Here is a 19,861-nt window from a genome sequence, read left to right as displayed (position 1 = left end):
CCCCAGATCCTTTACTCCACTGATCTCACGGGTGAAGAAAACCCTTGTGCCAAAATGTTCGTGTCATATTGATGTTAAGTTAGTGAGGAGTTACTACAAATTAGGACTGCAATTAGTTTTCACACCATTGCAAGAGTAAGGGGGGTAGATTTTTTTTATAAATTAATTATACAATTAAATAAGCTTGCTGGACATTCTATATTTGAGAATAATTTACAAGCTAAAAAGCTCACAGACAGTTTTTAAACATAGAATTAAAGTCTTTACCTTCTAACCACTTCTTTCCAGCCTTCTTCTCTTTTCTGGCCTCTTTTTGGACTGGTCAGATTCAGCTTTACATTTGGAGAGGTCAGAGGCAGGGAAACAGGCTTATAAGTAGTTGACAAAGAATTTGAGGGACCTTCACTGTCAAGTCTGGGAAGAGAAATGTGCCGATTACAAATTACAGAATAAAATGACAGCATTACAGTGTACATTTCTGCAGCTTAAAACTATTAGCATGAACTGTTTTCATTCTTATTTTCTATCTGGAACAACTATTGGGTGAATTAATAGGTAGTTTTTTACCTTTTAGCCCACAGCTTATACCCTCCTCCAAAAAGTGGAGTGCTAAACTGAATGAAGTAATACCAGAAGCACGAAGGACATCAGATAAAAATAGTTTATAACAGGTGGCACACAGCCACTTATGCACATCCTGATTTTGTGTCTATATTGTGCTCTCCTTTTTGAATAGCTTTTAAGGAAAAGGTACTTTGGTAATAATGTCTGTCTCTTACTAAGTACTTGAAAATGTCTACTCTGCTCTTGTGAGACCCCCCCTGCAGTGCTGCGTCCAGCTCTGGGGCCCCAACAGAAGAAGGACACGGAGGTGTTGGAGCGAGTCCAGGGGAGGCCACGAAGATGCTCAGAGGGCTGGAGCCCCTCTGCTCTAGAGACAGGCTGGGAGAGCTGGGGCTGTTCAGCCTGGAGAAGAGAAGGCTCCAGGGAGACCCTAAAGCAGCCTTCCAGTGCCTGAAGGGGCTACAGGAAAGCTGGAGAGGGGCTTTTTACAAGGGCTTGGAGTGACACGACGAGGGGGAACAGTTTTAAACTGAAAGAGGGGAGATTGAGATGAGGTATTAGGGAGAAATTCTTTGCTGTGAGGGTGGTGAGACCCTGGCCCAGGTTGCCCAGAGAAGCTGTGGCTGCCCCCTCCCTGGCAGTGTTCAAGGCCAGGTTGGATGGGGCTTGGAGCAACCTGGTCTGGTGGAAGGTGTCCCTGCCTGTGGGCAGGGGGTTGGAACTAGATGATCTTTAAGGTCCCTTCCAACCCAAACCAGTCTGTGATTCTGTGATTCAGATCTTATTGTTACAGATTCCCTGGGAAGTGCTTCTACCCCTGACCCCCCATTTGATGAATGGGTAATTGAGGCACGGGTATGTGAGCGCATTTATGTATTTAAGTCTCAATGACATCAATTTGGAAGCAGGTGCCCAAATATCATTACCTGTACTAATACAGCTGTAGCAATAGTCTAGTGATACAAACAACGCAAAGTTTGGGGGGGGAGGGGAGGAGAGAGAGAGAGAGAGAACACAGGCGATCTCTTGTTAGGCAAAGAGAACAAGAAAATCCATATGAAAGAAAAGAACAAAGTCCATTGTGGAATATCAATTCCAAAGTAGACTTCAAAAGCTTTTTTCTGCTTTGTCTGAAAATGTCTAGGTTTGTTTTCAGAAAAGCATCCTTATGAAGTCTGAGTTTAAGTTTCAGTTACAGCAGCCTTGTCATCAGCATGTCTGTGACTGAAGAGGAACTCAGGAAAAGCAAATGTAGAAATGATTTTCAGACAAAGTCTGCCTAGTGCAAGAGCCAAAGAGTACCTGCAGAAGTTAACAAAATATACTAGCCCCATTTTGATACTTATATACTGTCTTGTTTCTTTGGTGTACTTTATCTAACAGCAGCACTGCTTCTAACAGGGAGTTACAAGTATGCATTTAGTTAGTCCTGCTGTAGTGAACTGCAGAGGATTCCAAGGCTTTTGTAGGAGACCTTGGAGGAAAGGTCCAAGGCAGAAACAATTTACGTTCATAAAACAGAACATAGACAAAATCCAATTTCTAATATTCCTAAGGGTAATCCAAAACACACACAAGGGCTGACAAATCCACTCATTCTGCACCTAACTTTAATCCGGGGGAAAAAAAGAAAAGAAAAAAAGAAAATCCTGACTCTCTTCCCACTCCCAGACAAGCGCCTCAAATCAGTCTGGCAGCAGCTCTCTCGCTTGCTGCTCTTTTTGATTCCATAAGGTTTGTGTTCTTATTGAAGCTGCGTTCTCAGTCAGCCAGATGTCCTGTAGATCAGCCCCTGGACCCTCTCCCCTCCCTTAATGCAGGAAAAGAAAAAAAAAAAAGAAAACTATGGAGGATCATACTCATACTACTTATACGTAAAAATAAGCAAAGACTACTGATTCAGATGGGATCTAAGCTTTTTGATTCAGACCAATGACCTATTCAGAAACTGGTGTTATAAAAGTTATTAGCTCATTCCCTGGCAACTGCATGATCTTCCAAACCATTCATAGAGCCCCCTGTACATTCACCACGTTCTTCGGACTCTCACCTCTGGCTCGACAAGGTTAAATCAAACTGGCCATCAACCTGGCAGGTGAAATGCTCAGAGTCATCAACTTCTTCCCTCCTTAAATCAAAGAGATAGCAATTCAAATGAGTTAATGATGAAACCATAGAACAATCAAAATGTAAGAAAACCACTTCTGTAAACAGACTGTAAGCAAAGCTGGCACTTCCTTTTTACATTCCCAGCACATTCACTTCAAAATCCATTCTAATAAAGTTGACAATGCAACGTGGATGCTTAAATAGCGCAGAGAGAAAACTAGCTGTTTTGCTAAAGTAGTATTCAAAACTAGCCAGCAATGCCAAAAAATCTCATCTTTACCATTTTAAAGAGGTTGAGTTCAACAAACTTGATGGTATTATTTAATAGCTACGCAAATAAAGCAAGATCAGTCTCTCAAGACTTTGGGGAATGAGCCAGCTGGTATAAAGCTTAAGCTACAGATTTACTTTGGCATAGGTAAAACCCTGTGAAACAATAGGGAAGCAACAGGGCAGTCTCACCTCGCTGGTGTTTTTGAAGCCGAGGTGCCCGTTTTTTCTTCCTGAGAGGGGATCAGCAATGAGGTGTAGCGCCGCTCAGAGGAATTTGTATCCATGGTAAAGTTCAGCTCTTGGCTTTTACCTCCACTGCTACTTTCGCTATTGCAATCTGTGCTATCCAAGTTATCCGAATCACTATTCCCACTTGCACCACCACCTCTTGGCTCTCCATTTATTTTATTTTTATCTGCTTTTTGCTGTGCTAGAGATATATGCTGATCTGGCAAAATTATCTGCATATTCTGAGGAGTCTCTTTTGTTTTATTTTTCTTATTTTTTCTATTTGTGCTAGGGGTAGTCACCACATTAGCTCTCTTCTTCCCAAAGGCATTAGTGAAAGTAGTTGAAGTCGCAGAAATTCCAATTGTAGTTGTAGTAGTTGCACTAGGAGGCTCTATAGGAACTTCTTGCTCCACTGAAAGAAAAACAGTTGATATATGATCAAAACCCACAAAATATAGAAATCAGTGCCCTGACTGAAGACACTACAGCTGAAGTTATGTTCCTTGCTGAGCTGTCAGACTGTCTGCACCGCATTCAGCTCTAAATCCTCCAAGAGTGAAAGACTTTTGGGAACAAGGGAGGGGAAAAAAAGTGAACAAAGGAGGGGGAAAAAAAGTGAACAAAGGAGGGGGAAAAAAAGTGAACAAAGGAGAGGGGAAAAAAGTGAACAAAGGAGGGGGGAAAAAAGTGAACAAAGGAGGGGGAAAAAGTGAACAAAGGAGTTTTGCCAGGAACTCTGACTGCAGAGGGAAGAAGCAGGGCAGAAGCTACGCAACAACGTCACCATACCAGAGAAGCCAGCTTTCAAACAGATTACCTTACCTAGATGGTTTTAAAAAAAAAAGGCATCCCCACAACTACATTGTTCATAGAAACAATTGCTCCTTACCTTCATCATCATTTTCTTCTTCATCATCATCTTCTTGCAGTTCCAGAGTTTCTTTAGGCTTGTTTTCTTCATCTTCTTCTTGTTTTCTTTTTTGTTCCTCTTTCTTCTTCTTTCTCTTTTCCTTTCTTTTCTCCCTTTTAGCTGCAAGAGCTTGTTTTCTGCTCTCCTCTCTTGACTATGTAGGAGAAAAGGACCCATACTTAAACATTTTCACACAGACTAAATTATACTTATAATTCAGATCTCCCTAGAAATCTGGGGGGAGGGAGAAAGCAGAGAGCTCGATGAACTAGAATGACTGGGCAGACCTTATGGAACAACAGGATTGGTTAGTCCCAAAACTTCTGAGGAATGACCACAAAATAACAACCCAAACAGAGGTATTATAAAAATATAATTTTACTGGAAAACCAGCAAAACCTCTCCATCTCAGTCCTTTCTCAAAAAACATTTAATAACCTTATTAATATTTTTGCAGCAATGTTCACATGTTTGACTCAAAAAGATCTCCCAGAGTATTTTACAGAAAAAACTGCTATCATTTTAACCACTTTTATTTTTAATATATGGAATCAGACAAGCCAGCTATGCTATACTGTAGCTTTGCACAGCAACTGATAGGTGTTTAACAAGACAGCAACCTGGAAAATTTAATAAACTAATATGGAACTTGTTTGTCAGAAATTGTAAGAGCATCCATTAAGAGAGCCCACTGAAGAGTGCTTAGGAAGTGTCTGCACGACTCTGGGACACTTCACAGTATTGTCAGCAAGGGAGAAGTTGATTTTCCCCACTACCTGTTCAACTCCATATAGCTCATGGGGCAGCTTGCAGGCTCTCCTTTGTAACCCTGAGTGGAAGTCCGTAAACTGCTTCTGGACTACGTCTTACACCATATATAACACACCACGTATCACACCACCGAGACTGAAGGCCTTCCTTATCCACACGTCATCTGTGCTGAAGTAATGCAAGAGAGCTACTACCCAGGGTAACTACTGCCAAGTCCAAGCTTTCCTAAGAAGGACAACGGAGTGGCTGAAGCAGGAGTCGGTTCTAATTTGCGACCCTCAGCACACGCTTCACTTTTTGTATGTTGGAGGAAGGAAAGCACATACAGTCACAGCATGAAGAACTACTGCCTCAAGAAGCACCAACAGGAAATACATATAGATTAATACATAGTTCAAACCATTATGCTACATGAGAGTAATTCTCTACTCACTTTTTCCAGGTCTAGCTCCTTCAGCAATATAGTTGCGTTCTTGTTTGCTTCTGCAGCCTGCTGGTCTTTAGCTTTCACAATCGTCTCCACGCACTGGTGACACTTTTTCAACAGGTCCTGGAATGCAAACTTCTCTTACTACCTCTGTAATGAACTCAAATTGAGGAGCGAAGCTTGCTCTACAAACATGAGATTAACTTCTCTGTATTCATAAACATACAAACTATTTCAGTTCTAAATGCTGATTTATTATTTTTAGTTCTGTACGAAAAAGGAAACATGCACAAACCTCCGCATCAAACATATGTGAGCAAACATGTACATTCAGTTTTTGAATACTTCAGAACTTCTCATGTATATTTCCGCTGCAAATAAGGGAGAGGGTCTTTTCCGAAGTTAAACTCACCTTGTCAGTTATTGTCGCTATGTATCGCATGCATTCAATGTCCGAGGGAAACTGGTTCACTTCTTTCACCAGGAACTGAACTACTTTCACATGCCCCTAGAACAGCAAAGAAAATCCTAACCTCTTGTCTACAATTGTCAACGTTCATCATCAGAACACACGTTTGATCTCTCAGTCCAACTAAAAATAAGCAAGAACATTTCTGGTAAGCTGCTGTTTGAGAAGAAAGGTGGCTACTGTTCGCTCAGTGTTGACAGTGTGTCTGCTGCTCTACATCAGCAGAGAAGGACCTGGGGGTGTTGGCTGATGGCTGGCTGAATATGAGCCAGCAGTGTGCCCAGGTGGCCAAGAAGGCCACCAGCATCCTGGCTTGTATCAGCACCAGTGTGGCCAGCAGCACTAGGGCAGGGATTGTCCCCCTGGACTCGGCACTGGTGAGGCCGCACCTCGAATCCTGGGTGCAGTTCTGGGCCCCTCACTACAAGAAAGACATTGAGGTGCTGGAGTGAGTCCAGAGGAGGGCAATGAAGGTGGTGAAGAGTCTGGAGCACAAGTGTGATGAGGAGCAGCTGAGGGACCTGGGGGTGTTCAGCCTGGAGAAAAGGAGGCTGAGGGGAGACCTTATCGCTCTCTGCAACTGCCTGAAAGGAGGGTGTGGTGGGGGGGGGGTGGTCTCTTCTCCCAGGTAACAAGTGATAGGACAAGAGGAAACGGCCTCAAGTTGTGCCAGGGGAGGTTTAGATTGGAGATCAGGGACAATTTATTCATGGAAAGGGTTGTCAAGCACTGGCACAGGCTGCCCAGGGCAGTGGTGGAGTCACCATCCCTGGAGGGATTTAAAAGCCATGTAGATGGGGTGCTGAGGGACATGGGTTAGTGGTGGGCTTGGCAGTGCTGCATTAACGGTTGGACTCGATGATCTTAAAGGTCCTTTCCAACCAAAACAATTGTATGTTTCTATGATTCCATGATCATGGTGACAAAGACAAGCTCTCCCACAAGTGATTTTTTGTTTTAGTATACAAGGACCAAACCAGGCCCAAGGGTAGAGGCAGCTGTTCATGTTTTTAGTAACAGCCAAGATGACCCTCTTTAGCTCCCACCTGTCACCCCAACCCACTCTCTTGCCACTCACACCACAGACCTAACTTAAGATTGTTTAATTACAAGGCAAGTCTGATCAGGGAACTGAGCCACCTGAATATTATCCTGGCAAAAAAATTCCTCTGCTGCTGGATCCACTCATTGATGAGGTACACTGTGCAACCACACACAAAGTATCCAACTGTTGCCTCTGAAGTTATTTGAAAGCAATGGCAGGACAGCAGTGACACGCTCAGTATTGCTTCTTGTCAAAAAAGCTGTACCCTTATTTGATATTTTGGTAAAGGCAAAGCAGCTACAGTTAATAAATTCCTCTGCTATAGCTCTGCTCCTTGCACCCAACAACACAACTGATGAAACCATCACAAAGCAATGTTCTTCCTGCCAAGGAGAAAAGGCAGTGACAAAAGGGCCAACCACACAAAGCGTCCCACTCAACAACAAATCAGGGACGGAGCAGGAGAAGCACAAAGGAATCAGGACAGCTTATTGCAGGCTGGGATTTTGTTAATCTCAAAAGCAGGACTGAAACACGCAGTATGATCTGCAGAAATTTAGAGAGGACCATGGTAATCTCCAGACAGTGAAATCTCAAACAGTGAAAGTTTTTGGAGAGTGTATAACAAAATAATAAAGTTAACATGGTTTATGGAACAAAGTTTCTCACCTCTCAAAAATAAGACGTGTGTGAATTACACAGATTATGTTTACTTTAAAGCAGGCATTTTATCAAAATAGTAGTTTTGCTGTGTTATATTTGATCCTTCCAAAACCGAGCATTCAGATTTAAGATCAAATGAGAGAGACTGTTTTGAAAACACTTAGCATTGAAACATAAAATTAAGTTGGTCTCCTACCTTGCGAAACGCTGACATAAGAGGTGTAATTTTCCGATTATCTGCAGCATCCACATCTGCTCCTGCTTGCACAAGCAGCTGAACCACATCATAGTGACCACCATTCGCTGCCAACCACAGAGGTGTGTTTCCTTTCTTGTTACGAACATCAATGTGTGCTCCTCTAAAAAAGTGCAAGTGTAATCGAGTGAAACAAGGTATGAGTAAAGGTGGAAGTCAGGAAGTAAGATCACGAAAGATCAGAGTACAACTGGATATATAACTGTAATTACTGAAATCTAGTGGCTACATGGAGAAATTCCGTCCCTGAAATCTGCTGTTTAAGTTGCAATGTAGTGACACAGGGATTATTTAAGCCTCCCTTACAGAAACACTCACCTCACGCAGCCTACTGCACCACAGCTATGCAACTAGCAACCACGGGTCCTTTAAATTATCATTCGTGTAGTGACTACCCACAGGACAAAGCAGCCCCTTGAGATTTTAGCAGTGCATAGGGTTATGATTTGAGAGCTCAAGAGCTACTTCCAGGCTTTGCCCCCTAAGAGACAGCAGGGAAATGCTCATGTGGGAATTGCTGGATTAATACACAGCCAACAGAGCTGCCAAGCCAGACACTGTTTGCTTACCTCAGGTCCCAGCTGCCTGCTTAGCTTAATTAACACTGGAGTAGCAGGATACTCCAGGATAACACTGGAGAGTAGGGAACAGATACAACATCGTACTTCAAAAGCTTCCCATTCCCTTTGCTCTCAGATGTACGAGGCAATGCAAACAAGGGCACTCTTGCCACACAGGAATACAGCTACAGAAAGAGTGTGCTGTTAACGAGAAGAAATAACTTACCTATTAATCAGGAGCTCACAGAACTTGTAGTGACCCTTATCTGCTGCAATTGTTAAAGCTGTATCTCTTGAGGAAGGCACAGGTGGAGCATTAACATCTGCTCCTTTATCAAGGAGAACCCTTCCAACCTCTGCATATCCTCCTGAAGCCGCTTCCATCAGAGGCGTGAGACCAGTCTGTGCAAGGAGAGTGAGTTACACAGTGTGAAATTTGTACAATATACTTTGGGTAAGACATACATGATTTCTACACAGGGAACTCAGATTTTTTTATTTAGCTGCTTGTATTTAGTTTAGAAGCCTAACTTCAAGTAATCTCCTCCTCAAAAAAACCCCAAACAAAACAAAAATAAAAAACCAAATACTCTCAGGCTTTGTACAAACCCAGGCAAACTGTTGACTAAGTACCACCAGACACCTGTCTCAACTGCAACAACAAAGTTTACAAGAGGGTCTCTAAAACAGAGGTTAGAACAGATCCAAATGAAGGCACAAGTGTTTCTACAAAAATGCTCAGAAACTGGCTTCATAGCTTTTCTCTAGCCTCCCTTAGTGCTGAGACTGATCTGGGCCCAACTTAGTTGCCAGGCTAGACTGTTAAATAAACTTATACCAGCTGCTAACATGCCCAACTGACCATTTGAGAGCTGGCTTTTATCCATATCCCCTTTTCTCCAGCCACAGTCATTCCAGAAGCAGGCGGGGTAGACAGACACAGCAATTATTTCAGCAGCCTTAGGAGTTACCAAAAATTCCTTTGTGCTGGGGAAATCAGTCTGGCTGTCTACACAAGCTTTAAGCTTGCTTTATGGCAGGAGACACAAAGCTGTCCCAGAGTACCAAAGGATGGGACCTGTGGAGCATTTCAGAGGCACAGAAAGTCACAGGACTGAAGCCACGGGTTCTACAGCAATGTAAAAGCTTTACAAAGTTTGATTGCACTACTTCTGTCGCAGACAATAAATCCGTTCTGTATGAGAATTACTATAAGCAACACTATTCTCTTCCTGCCTAGACTTCACTCATATGTAAAAATATGTATAGCTATCTGTTCTGTTAACAGCATCATGTCACACAAACCTGAAAAGTTTCTCAGTGCTACAGGACAAGATTCAGTCTAAGTTTCATTATGAACTCCGCAGGACCAGTCAGCCTTCCCTTAATGCAAAAAATCCATCATCGCTGATGCTTTTGTTTTGTTTTTTTTTTTAAAAAAGAAACTTATTTCAAAGCATTTAGTAAGTCCTCTGATTTAATAAGTCCTCTGAGCCCAGAGGGTCAAAATAACACGAAAATTTGAAGAAACTTGATGACTCAGAGAAATCACCTGTTAAAATGTCACAAGGAAAGGCAACTCGCACACTTACCTTTGCCCTGTGCTCGACATTGGCCTTCCTGTCCAAAAGCAGACTGACCACCTCTGCTCGGCCTTGGAAACAGGCCAGGGTGAGGGCTGTATTCCGGTTGGTCTCAATTTGGGCGTTAATATCAGAACCCATATCAAGCAACATCTTCACAGCAGGTACATGGCCATTCATAGCAGCCAGCATCAGAGGAGAAATGCCTAGCTTACTACCAGTCCTAAAGGGAAAGAAACAAACTGCAGTTCCCAGAACCAGAGGAATGCTCTGGGAAACGTAAGTGTATCAAAGCAGAACCAAATGTTTTGTTGTAAGCCAGAAAGGAACATATAACATATACAAACAGAGCCACTGTCCTAAAACACTAGCATTTTTGAACTGATTAGGAGAAGCCATCGCAGTAACTACATGCAATAGACAACTGCAATCCATAAACAAGGAAAATAGATTTCAGCTTTTAAGATATTCACATGGCTGAAGCACACATAAGCCTTAAACTACACGTACAAAAACTCAAGGCTGCATCTGTTTCATTCAGAAAAAACGATGCTTCTAGCACAGCTGCAGTTGTAGCTTTCTCTAGTGACAGCATATATGTAAGTTTTCTTAAAGTGAATAAAGAGGAAGCTTAAGAGACACAGCTGTGTAAATTTGTTCCTCTTACTGAAAAAAAGATCTTCAAACACACACATAGAGCTGCCCTGAGTGCTTTGGCTGGCTCCTTTACCTGCTTCTATTGGACATAATTTGACTTCTAGATCCCAGAATGGTGGTGAAGGAATAGGTCTGAAAACTATAATAATCCCTTAAAATTTAGGTATAAGGGAGATGAAGTTTGTGATAGTTAACAGCAATTTAAAAGCACTAAGATAACATGAACATGAAGGATAATGTCAGTGTAGAAAGGCTACAAGGAGGTCTGAAAGCACCAGAGATTCCAGCGCCTCAGGACGCAGCCAGCAGTGGGGTGTCTGTGCTATCCTGCAGTTCATCTGGTGTACGTAGTTACCTTGAATTTATTTCTGCCCCAGCATTGAGAAGAATCTTGATGATATTAACATAGCCACCAGATGCAGCAAGGCTCAATGGCGTATAATCAGACACATTCCGATGCTCTTTATTTGCTCCCCGGGCCAACAGCAAATCCACGACCTGAAAAGACAGCACACACATTAAAAGACATGTTGAGGCCTTCGCTATTATTACTATTATTCAGGAAGTGAAAGGATGTTATCACATGTTCAAACCTGCCACTATGCTATCAGTTTCCGGTGCCAATAGATAAGATTCTACATGAAAATCTCTATCCTCCTTTGCTTTAGTTTTACTTATGTGCTGTACAGACTCAGCAACTGACAAATACATCAGCTTATCTGCGTGGGTTGTAGCAGTGTCTTCCACAAAGATTACCTAATCAAAAATACAAGGCTTTAAAGTGAAGTTCTTCCTGTGAATCTTAACTTTGCAAACAAGGGATCTCTCCCACTCCCACAATGTCTCACACTGTTTGAGTGTCTCTTTCAGAAATTCCCACAACTTTAAGTCAAATGACACTTGAGCCAAGTTTGACCATCTGTATTATATGGTCTTTCCAACACAATACAGGGTAAAAATCAGATCGACTGACGTTAATAGATCAAGCATGAGGAAAGACTTCTCTATCAGAAGCTGCTGAAGAGAAATAAAAGGGGGAAAAATTAAAACATTTCTGGTAACGTACTGCACTTCAGTGGGCCTCATTTTACTACTAACATAAGCTAGCTGATTTTCAAAGAAGCCAGAAAAAAGGCTGCCGCACAAGCTGCTAAGCCAGAAACATAAGAGGTAGATTCTGGCATAAGGAAAAAAAAAAAATAAAGAGGAAGAACAAAAGACTTAAGTAGTCCAACAAGTAATGCTATCACAGGCCACACTGATTTCTCCTTTTATTTGTGAGCAGCACTCTTACTGTTAAAGATCTGCAATTCAAAAGTCAAAGTGGAAACTTCCCAGTTTTGGCCAACTGTTTTAATCCCTACAAGTTCCAAAACCTACCACTTCCATATCTGGCACAGAGCCCTTTGCCATCTCCATGCCATCTTCTAAGCTAGTATGCCCATGACTAAAGTAGGAAGGATTTAACAAAACTTATTTGGACAAAAAAAAAAAAAAGCTGAGAGAAAACTGAAAGATCCTTAAGAGACTACTATAACGTGCCCTGCATTGCATCTGCACGTATCAGCCCTGCACATCACCACTAAAACCATGTACTGCCATCACAAAATACCAGTTTCTGACCTTCTGTGCCTGCACCAGCTGTTTTAGTTTTGAGAGCAGGGAGGATGCATAAGGGAAGTGTTCAGTGAATAAAGCTACGCATTAAAACATCTCTATCTCTCTCACAAAAGTCCTTATCTTGCAAGGATACCTCAACAGAAGAATGACCACAAGTTATAACAACCATTAGCTAACAAAACAGGGACAGCCAAGGGAGAAAAGAATAAATTCCCTTTCCTCTTGGAAGAAGAAAAAGACTTAAATTAGCTACACTTATACAGGTTAAAAATCTTCCAGAAAAAGGATGATACATTATACCATCAAAAACAACACTGTACAAAAAACTATCTACAAAACCCAATTCAAACCCATTGAGGACAAATATGCTTGTACCTCTTGGCGTCCACCGGAGCATGCCAACGAGAGCGGAGTATCCTTTGTGCGCTCAGACTGTGCTTCTATATCGCCACCTTTGTCTAGAAGAATTTCCACTACGCCAACATGTCCAGCAGTTGCAGCCAGAATCAAAGGCGTAAAACCTAGTAACAAGCGATCATGTTAAAAGCACCCTTGAGAATCTCAGAAGTATTATTAAGGAGCAGAAATGCACAAAAGGGTTAATTCACAATGACTTCTATTGATCAGACATGTCTTCCTCAGACTGCGGGTTTCCTGGTACACGATCTCAGATCTTTTCCTAGACCTCTGACCCTGACACATCTAGGCTCCGATTCCAGCCAAATATCATTAAAGGCTGTTCAAAAGAAATCTAAACAGTACTTGCACTCATCAGTGTGGATTAAGTTCCAACCAACTCATCTCTTACAGAAGTTACAGCTTTCCACTTAATTCTTATTTACTAAAGCTCCTACAAGTGAACATCCACACTGCACATGTTGCTTATTTCCAGTGGTCAATGTGAGTTCCAAGGAGAGAGGCATGGTGGTTTTGCTCTCTCAGCTCTAAAAGATTTGAGATTTTGCTGAACTCTTATTATACGACACACAACCTGACAACTACTCCCCATTAGCTTTGTCAGCCAAGATTTGATATTTACCCCCATTAGCCGCTCCATCTAGCACGCTAAGGCCTTTTGTAGAGGGTGAATCATAAGGACAAAAGTGCTTCACATTTCACAAATCTGCTTAAGATACCACCCAGCTGCACTTCCTTTCAAAAATACAGATAGAAAGGCACGCAGTGTCACCAGCTTTAGATGGCCAATATTTGTACATGAAGTGCAAGAATGCAATTTATGTTTTTGCAAGCTTTGGTAATTTTCTGAAGCACAGAATCCCAAATCCCAATTTGAAATTCACTGTTTCAAGTTGTAGTTCGTGGTCAGACTGTTTCAGTGTTTTAGCTTACCTTTCTTGTCTCTGTGTTCAATATTGGCACCACGTGCTATCAGTACAGATACAAGTTCTTCATGACCTCCCGCACATGCAAGGGTCAGAGCAGTGTCATGGTTACTTTCAGTCTTCAAGGTTGGGAAGAAAAAGAAGCAGATATTCAGAAATTAAAAATACTTTAAGAGAACTTTAACATTTTTAAGACCATACTCAATTAAAATGAGTATTTCAGAACTTATCAGGAAGCAATTCCACTCAAAACCAATGCAATTACTCACGTGTGCATCGATGTCGACCGAAGGATACATAGGCAGCACCGACTGTGACGGCCCGTTGCTAGGTGCCTGGGAACAAGGCTCGGGCGTGGGGGATTCCGTAGTGTGCGAGGAGCTGGTGGAGCTGCTGGGCACTCTGCTGTTCACAGCTGAAAAGTTAACACCACGTTATTAATCCACTCTCTGCAATGCCACATTTTATACAAAAAAATATTTAGTCCCGTAGAACTGCAACAGTCTAATAGGAAAACAGTAGCGGGGGAAACAAATTAAGTGTTCCTAAAAACAAACAAGTTGGTGTCTTGCACAAAGCAGCTTTCCGGCAGTGAAACAGTGTAAGTATCGTCTCCAAACCGTGTTAAGTTAGAAAATAATTTTATGAATTAGTCTGTATGCATTACGAGTAGGAATTATGACAATTATTAGTTATCCTTTTCAAATTGTAACCTTCACTGTTAGAGTTCAATCATGTGCTCAGTCTAAGCACGCAATGACTTATCACCAGAACACCAAGCTAACGTTCAGAAATACAGTCTCATTCTGGAATTCAAAGTTCTTCAGGTAAAGGTTAGTGCACACCTAGTCTCCAGAGGTCTTCAAAACAAGATGACTGACAGCAACTTACACCATTAATCGTGTCTCAGAGTTAAAACAACCCAGGAAGGGTGGAAGAGAAGCAGAGAGGAGGGGGCAGCCAACAAAAACAAGAAAGCTGAAAAACTGTCTGTGCTCCCTAAAATTTATTCTGGTTGATCCACAGACTGTAAAAGATTTCATCCTGAAGTCTGGCGCAGCTCAGGGATACAAGGAATGAAACTTTATCTTCTTTTTTTTTTTTAAAAAAAAAATTAACAATTAAAAAGAAAAATTGGCAATTGAGAATCAGATTTTATTCAACTAGTTTTAAATGAAGCTTTACCAGAACCAGCAGAGGAATATCCCTGCACATAGGTATCGCGGGGCCAAGACCTCTGCCTGCCCCTGTAACCATATTCTCTGAGGGGAGCCCAAACAAACCTAGGGCTCAGCTGGGATTACTTGGCAGGAAGGTCTAACAAACCTACGCACTCTACCTACCATAAGCCGTGCTACTACAGCAGCTGGCTTTGACCAGCACTGTCACTGCTGGATTGCCAAACCTCTGAACTGTGCAGCCTCATTAGATGGAATACCTGGTTAGCTTTAATTATTCTAAACCACACACTCTTTTGTAGTATTCCTGGAACAAGCAACTGATGCAAAACACTTAACAACTGCAGGTAAGAAATAAGCAGCAACATTTTGCTTTTGTCCAAGTGTTTCAAGCAATAAGGGAAGATGAAGGATGAAACTTGCGTATGACACAGAAATTTTTGCAAACCTTTCCCAGCTCAACCTTCCCCATTCCATTGACAAATTACACCCCAGCAATTACTCACAGGAAAATGGTGCAGATGGGAAAGTCTTAGGAAAATCCTCAACATGACCCCTAATACCACTAATCCAGCCTACAGGACTGCATATGCACGACAAAGAAAAAAGACAGACTGGAGTAAGCTGAGATGGGTCACTTCAGTTGGATGCTGGAAACATGGAGGGGGTTTGTCACTGAAATTTTGGGAGGTGACAGCTTTCAACTGTGTTTTTTAAGTAAAGCATTCTCCTTGGCGCACAGGCAAAACCCAGCATTAACATTTGGCTACCACATTTAAGCAACAAAGTATTGCATCTGAATTCAGAGTTGACTTTTGCTTCACGTTACAACCTTCACGAGCAAGTCAGGTTTGTATTAAAACTTCCAAATAGAAAAGCTCCCACGCTTCATCTGCTTGCTATGGATTACCACTTACAGCCGCAGATGAGCGTTAATTAATGCAATACAATTGTTTTCTTGCTCAATGCCCTGAAGTGCAATATACTAATTGGATTTCTAAAAGATTATTCCTTCCAAAATACAAGACACCAAATCACTCTGTTAAGGACTTATATTAAATCAAACTGGTCCTTCCTCATGAAGGACAGAGGCTCAATGCTTTCAGATCTTGCAACTACAGATATATCTAAAAACACGTGCACGTGCTGGGCACACACAGCAGGGGCACGCAGAGGGACTCCTCTTGAGCCAGTTCAAGGGTCCTTCATGTAATATATTCAGTGTTGCTGCTACAGGTTCCACAAATTGTCTACATTTCACAACCATGATTGAAAATGTCCAAGTATTTCTTGCATACTTTAGATTTTCATCATGTGCTTGAAACATATGAGTGTGCGCTAAGCACTTCACGTGCACAGTTAACAACGATGTCAAACGTGAGAGAACACACGAAAGGCAGCAGAAATGCAGATAAACCCTGCACTGATACCCCAAATTCTTGTTTAAAATAAATTCTAACAAACAGCCCTACAAGGCCCACTGATTAATCACCCCCTCTGTAACTACTGAGTTTATAAAACTGCGAGATTTTGTAAAGTACAATTTTCTATTTCCTTCCTGTGGCTGGCAAGCTGGCCCAGGGGAGTATCAACGTAATTCATGCTCTGTGGAACAAAAGACGTCCAAGAACTTCTGCCTCCAGTTTCATGGGGCTGACTGCGTTCAGCCTAAGTTACACAAAAACATACAGACTTTTAAGTCAAAGATGATCTTGCAACAATGCATCCAACACCCCTCTGCAGACATTTGAGTTAACTCATATTTCCCCAGGTCCGTTTCTGGATTACCAACCTCGATCATGGAGCATGGGACAGCTACTGCTCCTGTGAATCCCATCCAGGGAGACACGGTCATCCTGCCGATGGGACACAAGGGGCGAGCCACCTCTCTGCTTCTGCCTCCCGCTACCAGGAGGAGCCTGGCGGTGCCCTTGGGGATGGCTTCATTGGGCTGACACCGGCGCCAGGGAAGTCAAGGACATCTTGCCAATTGCAGGTCATAATCACAGCGCCAGAAGCTAACGTGCAGTCTCCCCAAGGGGCAATGCCACCATACCCACTCCTGACTTTCATCTCAGGAATCTGCAGGAACGACTGCAGCGCTGCAGCTCGGCAGTGGAGAGCAGCGCTGGCGCTGCCGTGACTCCAAGAGGAAAGGCTAACTGCTGCAGGGCATAAAACCAGGTGTTGGGGGCAATCACCTTCAGCATCTCTATGCTGTGCCACAGGATTTTAACAGACTAAAAAAATGTGCTGCTTTCACCCTCTGAGAAGACAAGAAGGAAACTTTCCAACATGCAGGTTGCTTCCGACTGAACAGGCGTTTTGTCTTTTCACCAGGAAGGGTATCGATAAACACGCTCATAGCCAGGCATCAATCAAAAAAAAACAAATAAAAATCAATTTTCACAATGTGTACCTCAGATCTTTATGAAATACCTACTTTGTGACATAGGTTTTGGATGTTTCCATAGACTTCAATACTCAAAAGGCTTGTATTAAAAAAAAATTACTCTACACACGTCAAATTCCAGGTTCCCCACGTTTTAAGAAGGGTTTGCAACTTTCCAAAGGGACTTTCTTTGACTCAGTGTGAAGTCAAAGACAGGTCTCCAAAGACATGGATGACTATTTTCCAAAGTTATGAAAAAAATATCGCAGGAAACATGAGTAAAACAAAAGTAAGAACGAACTTGGCATTTTATCTAAGTACGACTCTGGAGGCATTGGCAGAACCTCAAGCAAGCAGGTCTGGATGAGATTGCAGCTGCAGTCTGAAACTGCATCTACCTAACCGTTGTCATGCCGCGAGCATGGACGTTCATGAATACTGGACTTGGATTTCAGCTCCCCATTCCTCAAAGGAACTGGGATTTTCAGGACAAAGAATCCTTTTTCATGACCGAGCAGTCTTTCAGCCTGCCCACGCAGCCTCTCAGTAACGTGTTACTGCACAGAGGCTTTTGCATATTGGGAACTGGGTCTCGTTTTACGAGTCACCACTTCTCACTCCCGATTATCCTAGTAACCAGTTTTCCGCCAAACAGCAATCCTAAATACAGTAACTCAGATGTCACCTTCCAAACCATTACCTTCAAATACCACAATTCTGTATAACCGACCACAAGCAGAATTTCAGAACCAAGTAACAGTTAATAAAGTTTCTCAAAACACACCTGGAATTTCAGTATACAAATGGGAGCTCGCAGGAGGAGCATCAGGCAGAAGCACACAGAGATGCCACCTCCTGCCTAAAAATACCAGCTGAGTAGAACAAACAGGAATAAAAATATTTCAACTAGAGACAAAACCTAGCAGCAAAGAAAATTCCTCATCTTGAATATCCTAAACCAGCAAAAAAGCCTCAATTCAGATACTGCCAACTAAGAAATCTACTACAGTAAATGCATAACGTGAACTGAAATGAAACTCCAACTATGCTAGACAAGATGCTGCAAGAAACCAAATGTGTGCTGAGTAATGAAGATGCATTAGAAGATGTGATCCAAAATAATTTATTTTTTTCCCACTCTAAACTGCTCAACATCTCTCTCTCTTTTGTAAACCCAATTAAAATTTTGACTGTAATAAGTCACACCTTCAAAGACAGGATTAGTTGCAAGATTTTTGCTTTGGCACATCTAAATAAACTCCACTACAACCAAAACGTTCTGGAGTGGAGAGAGCTGCTTCATTTTTAGGTTCCACTTGACTTTCCAAAGGTTACTCGGTTACTTTGGTGTAGCTTTATGAAAGAGGGGACTCAGGTACACGTCTGCCAGTGACTGACTGCCAACGAGACTTCCAGCACTTCACACCTTGACATCAACCGTCTCAACAACCTAGCAGCTGACAGATTATGCCAACAGACTGGCAAGACAAATACTCCATTTATGTATGTTGTCACAATTAAGTTAGTCAGCAAAATAAAGATTTGAGGCTTTGGAGAAATACATGTTCTCCCTTACAACTAGTCTCAACTGAGACTTTCAAAAATTTGCCTCTTACATCGCCACTGGTAAGATCAACAGCGAAAGGTGTTTCAGTGCAAGGGCGAAAAGTTGATTTAATATTTCTGTGCTTCTGAAGTAGACCCCATACAAACTGGAAGACTCAGCAGGAATAAAAATGTTCATACCTCTTCTAAACCAAGAGTCGCTCACCACCATTCCTGCAGCTCCACCAGTGGTACCATGATCGAGGGAGACACTTCATCGGCACACTCGAGTGCGAGCCACAGCTCCTCTAAGAGACAGGCTTCCCGCGCACCAGGCACAAGCAGCCCCTTAATAATTTTATCTGGCATCTGCAGCACGCATGTAAAAATCAGTTCTCATAACAGTTTCTAAATCTCTTTACAAAAGTAAGGACTAATGGGCGGCAAGTCTGTGGAAAAAGGTCAAGTGCATTTTAAACATGGATCAAAGAGTTTGGAGTATGAGGAGGTACATCTACAGTTTGTTTTTAAATGTACATAAATTTGAGATATAGTAGGATTATAATTTACACAGGGGTCACTTTTACACAGTCTGGATTTTAAAAGTGAGCAAAATATCTAATTCTCTTCCAGCAATTTTTTGGAGGAAGTATAACAAACATGAATTTCGGAAGAAAATATATTTCAATAAGGCAGCATCAATACATTTTTGCAGGAGCCTCTGGAACTGGACAGCTGAAGTTTTCCTGGGTTGCATTTCTGTGAATACAGTTTCGAAGAGTTGTAGAAGAGCGTGCTATTTGTATTGATTTTTTGAAATTAGTAAATCTCATTTCTTAGCAAAAAATGTCCTTAATTACTTCGCAAAAACAGTGACCAGTTTCAGAAAATTAACCAATGTCTATTCAAGGTTTATAAAATTATTTTTAAGATGAAGTTTTTCTGGTTGTTTGCAATCTTTTCTCAAACAGCACAGTTCTTGCACTCAGCTGACTGCAGCAGTTTTTCATTTTGGGTGCACTGAACACTTTGGATCTCATACTCAGCTGCTAGCCATGAAGGGTACATACTACACGGTTAAACTGTCAGCAACAGGAACTACTCCAAAGATTAAGCCCTTGCTGATTATGTTTTGAGTTAACCATTCAAATTTTCCTCCTCATACACTACACTAAATCTTGAGCAATACAAATGAAGAATAATCCAATTGCATTTTTGTTTTAATGTTGGCTGAATACTCTGAGAAGCAACCGTAGAGGGGGGGA

The 19,861-nt window shown here is 41.9% G+C and overlaps 1 protein-coding gene across 8 annotated transcripts in view; it reads right to left on the bottom strand.

Annotated features, from left to right (window-relative positions):
* ANKHD1 (ankyrin repeat and KH domain containing 1) overlaps positions 1 to 19,861 on the bottom strand; it is a 120,999-nt gene that overhangs the window by 19,768 nt on the left and 81,370 nt on the right. For all 8 annotated transcript variants that reach the window (XM_068417298.1, XM_068417300.1, XM_068417299.1 and 5 more), the window contains 13 exons: positions 13,751 to 13,896; positions 13,489 to 13,600; positions 12,514 to 12,659; positions 10,874 to 11,016; positions 9,871 to 10,084; positions 8,505 to 8,680; positions 7,659 to 7,821; positions 5,698 to 5,793; positions 5,292 to 5,408; positions 4,067 to 4,241; positions 3,136 to 3,589; positions 2,615 to 2,692; positions 268 to 414 (listed from right to left, as the gene is read on the bottom strand). In XM_068417298.1, the coding sequence (XP_068273399.1) occupies positions 268 to 414; positions 2,615 to 2,692; positions 3,136 to 3,589; positions 4,067 to 4,241; positions 5,292 to 5,408; positions 5,698 to 5,793; positions 7,659 to 7,821; positions 8,505 to 8,680; positions 9,871 to 10,084; positions 10,874 to 11,016; positions 12,514 to 12,659; positions 13,489 to 13,600; positions 13,751 to 13,896 (2,167 nt within the window). The remainder of the gene's footprint in view (positions 1 to 267; positions 415 to 2,614; positions 2,693 to 3,135; positions 3,590 to 4,066; positions 4,242 to 5,291; positions 5,409 to 5,697; positions 5,794 to 7,658; positions 7,822 to 8,504; positions 8,681 to 9,870; positions 10,085 to 10,873; positions 11,017 to 12,513; positions 12,660 to 13,488; positions 13,601 to 13,750; positions 13,897 to 19,861) is intronic.

This window comes from Nyctibius grandis, chromosome 22, assembly GCF_013368605.1.
Source record: "Nyctibius grandis isolate bNycGra1 chromosome 22, bNycGra1.pri, whole genome shotgun sequence".
NCBI lineage: Eukaryota > Metazoa > Chordata > Aves > Nyctibiiformes > Nyctibiidae > Nyctibius > Nyctibius grandis.
The sequence above is the reverse complement of the archived record's forward strand: the minus strand, read 5'-3'. Positions and strand labels throughout refer to the sequence as shown.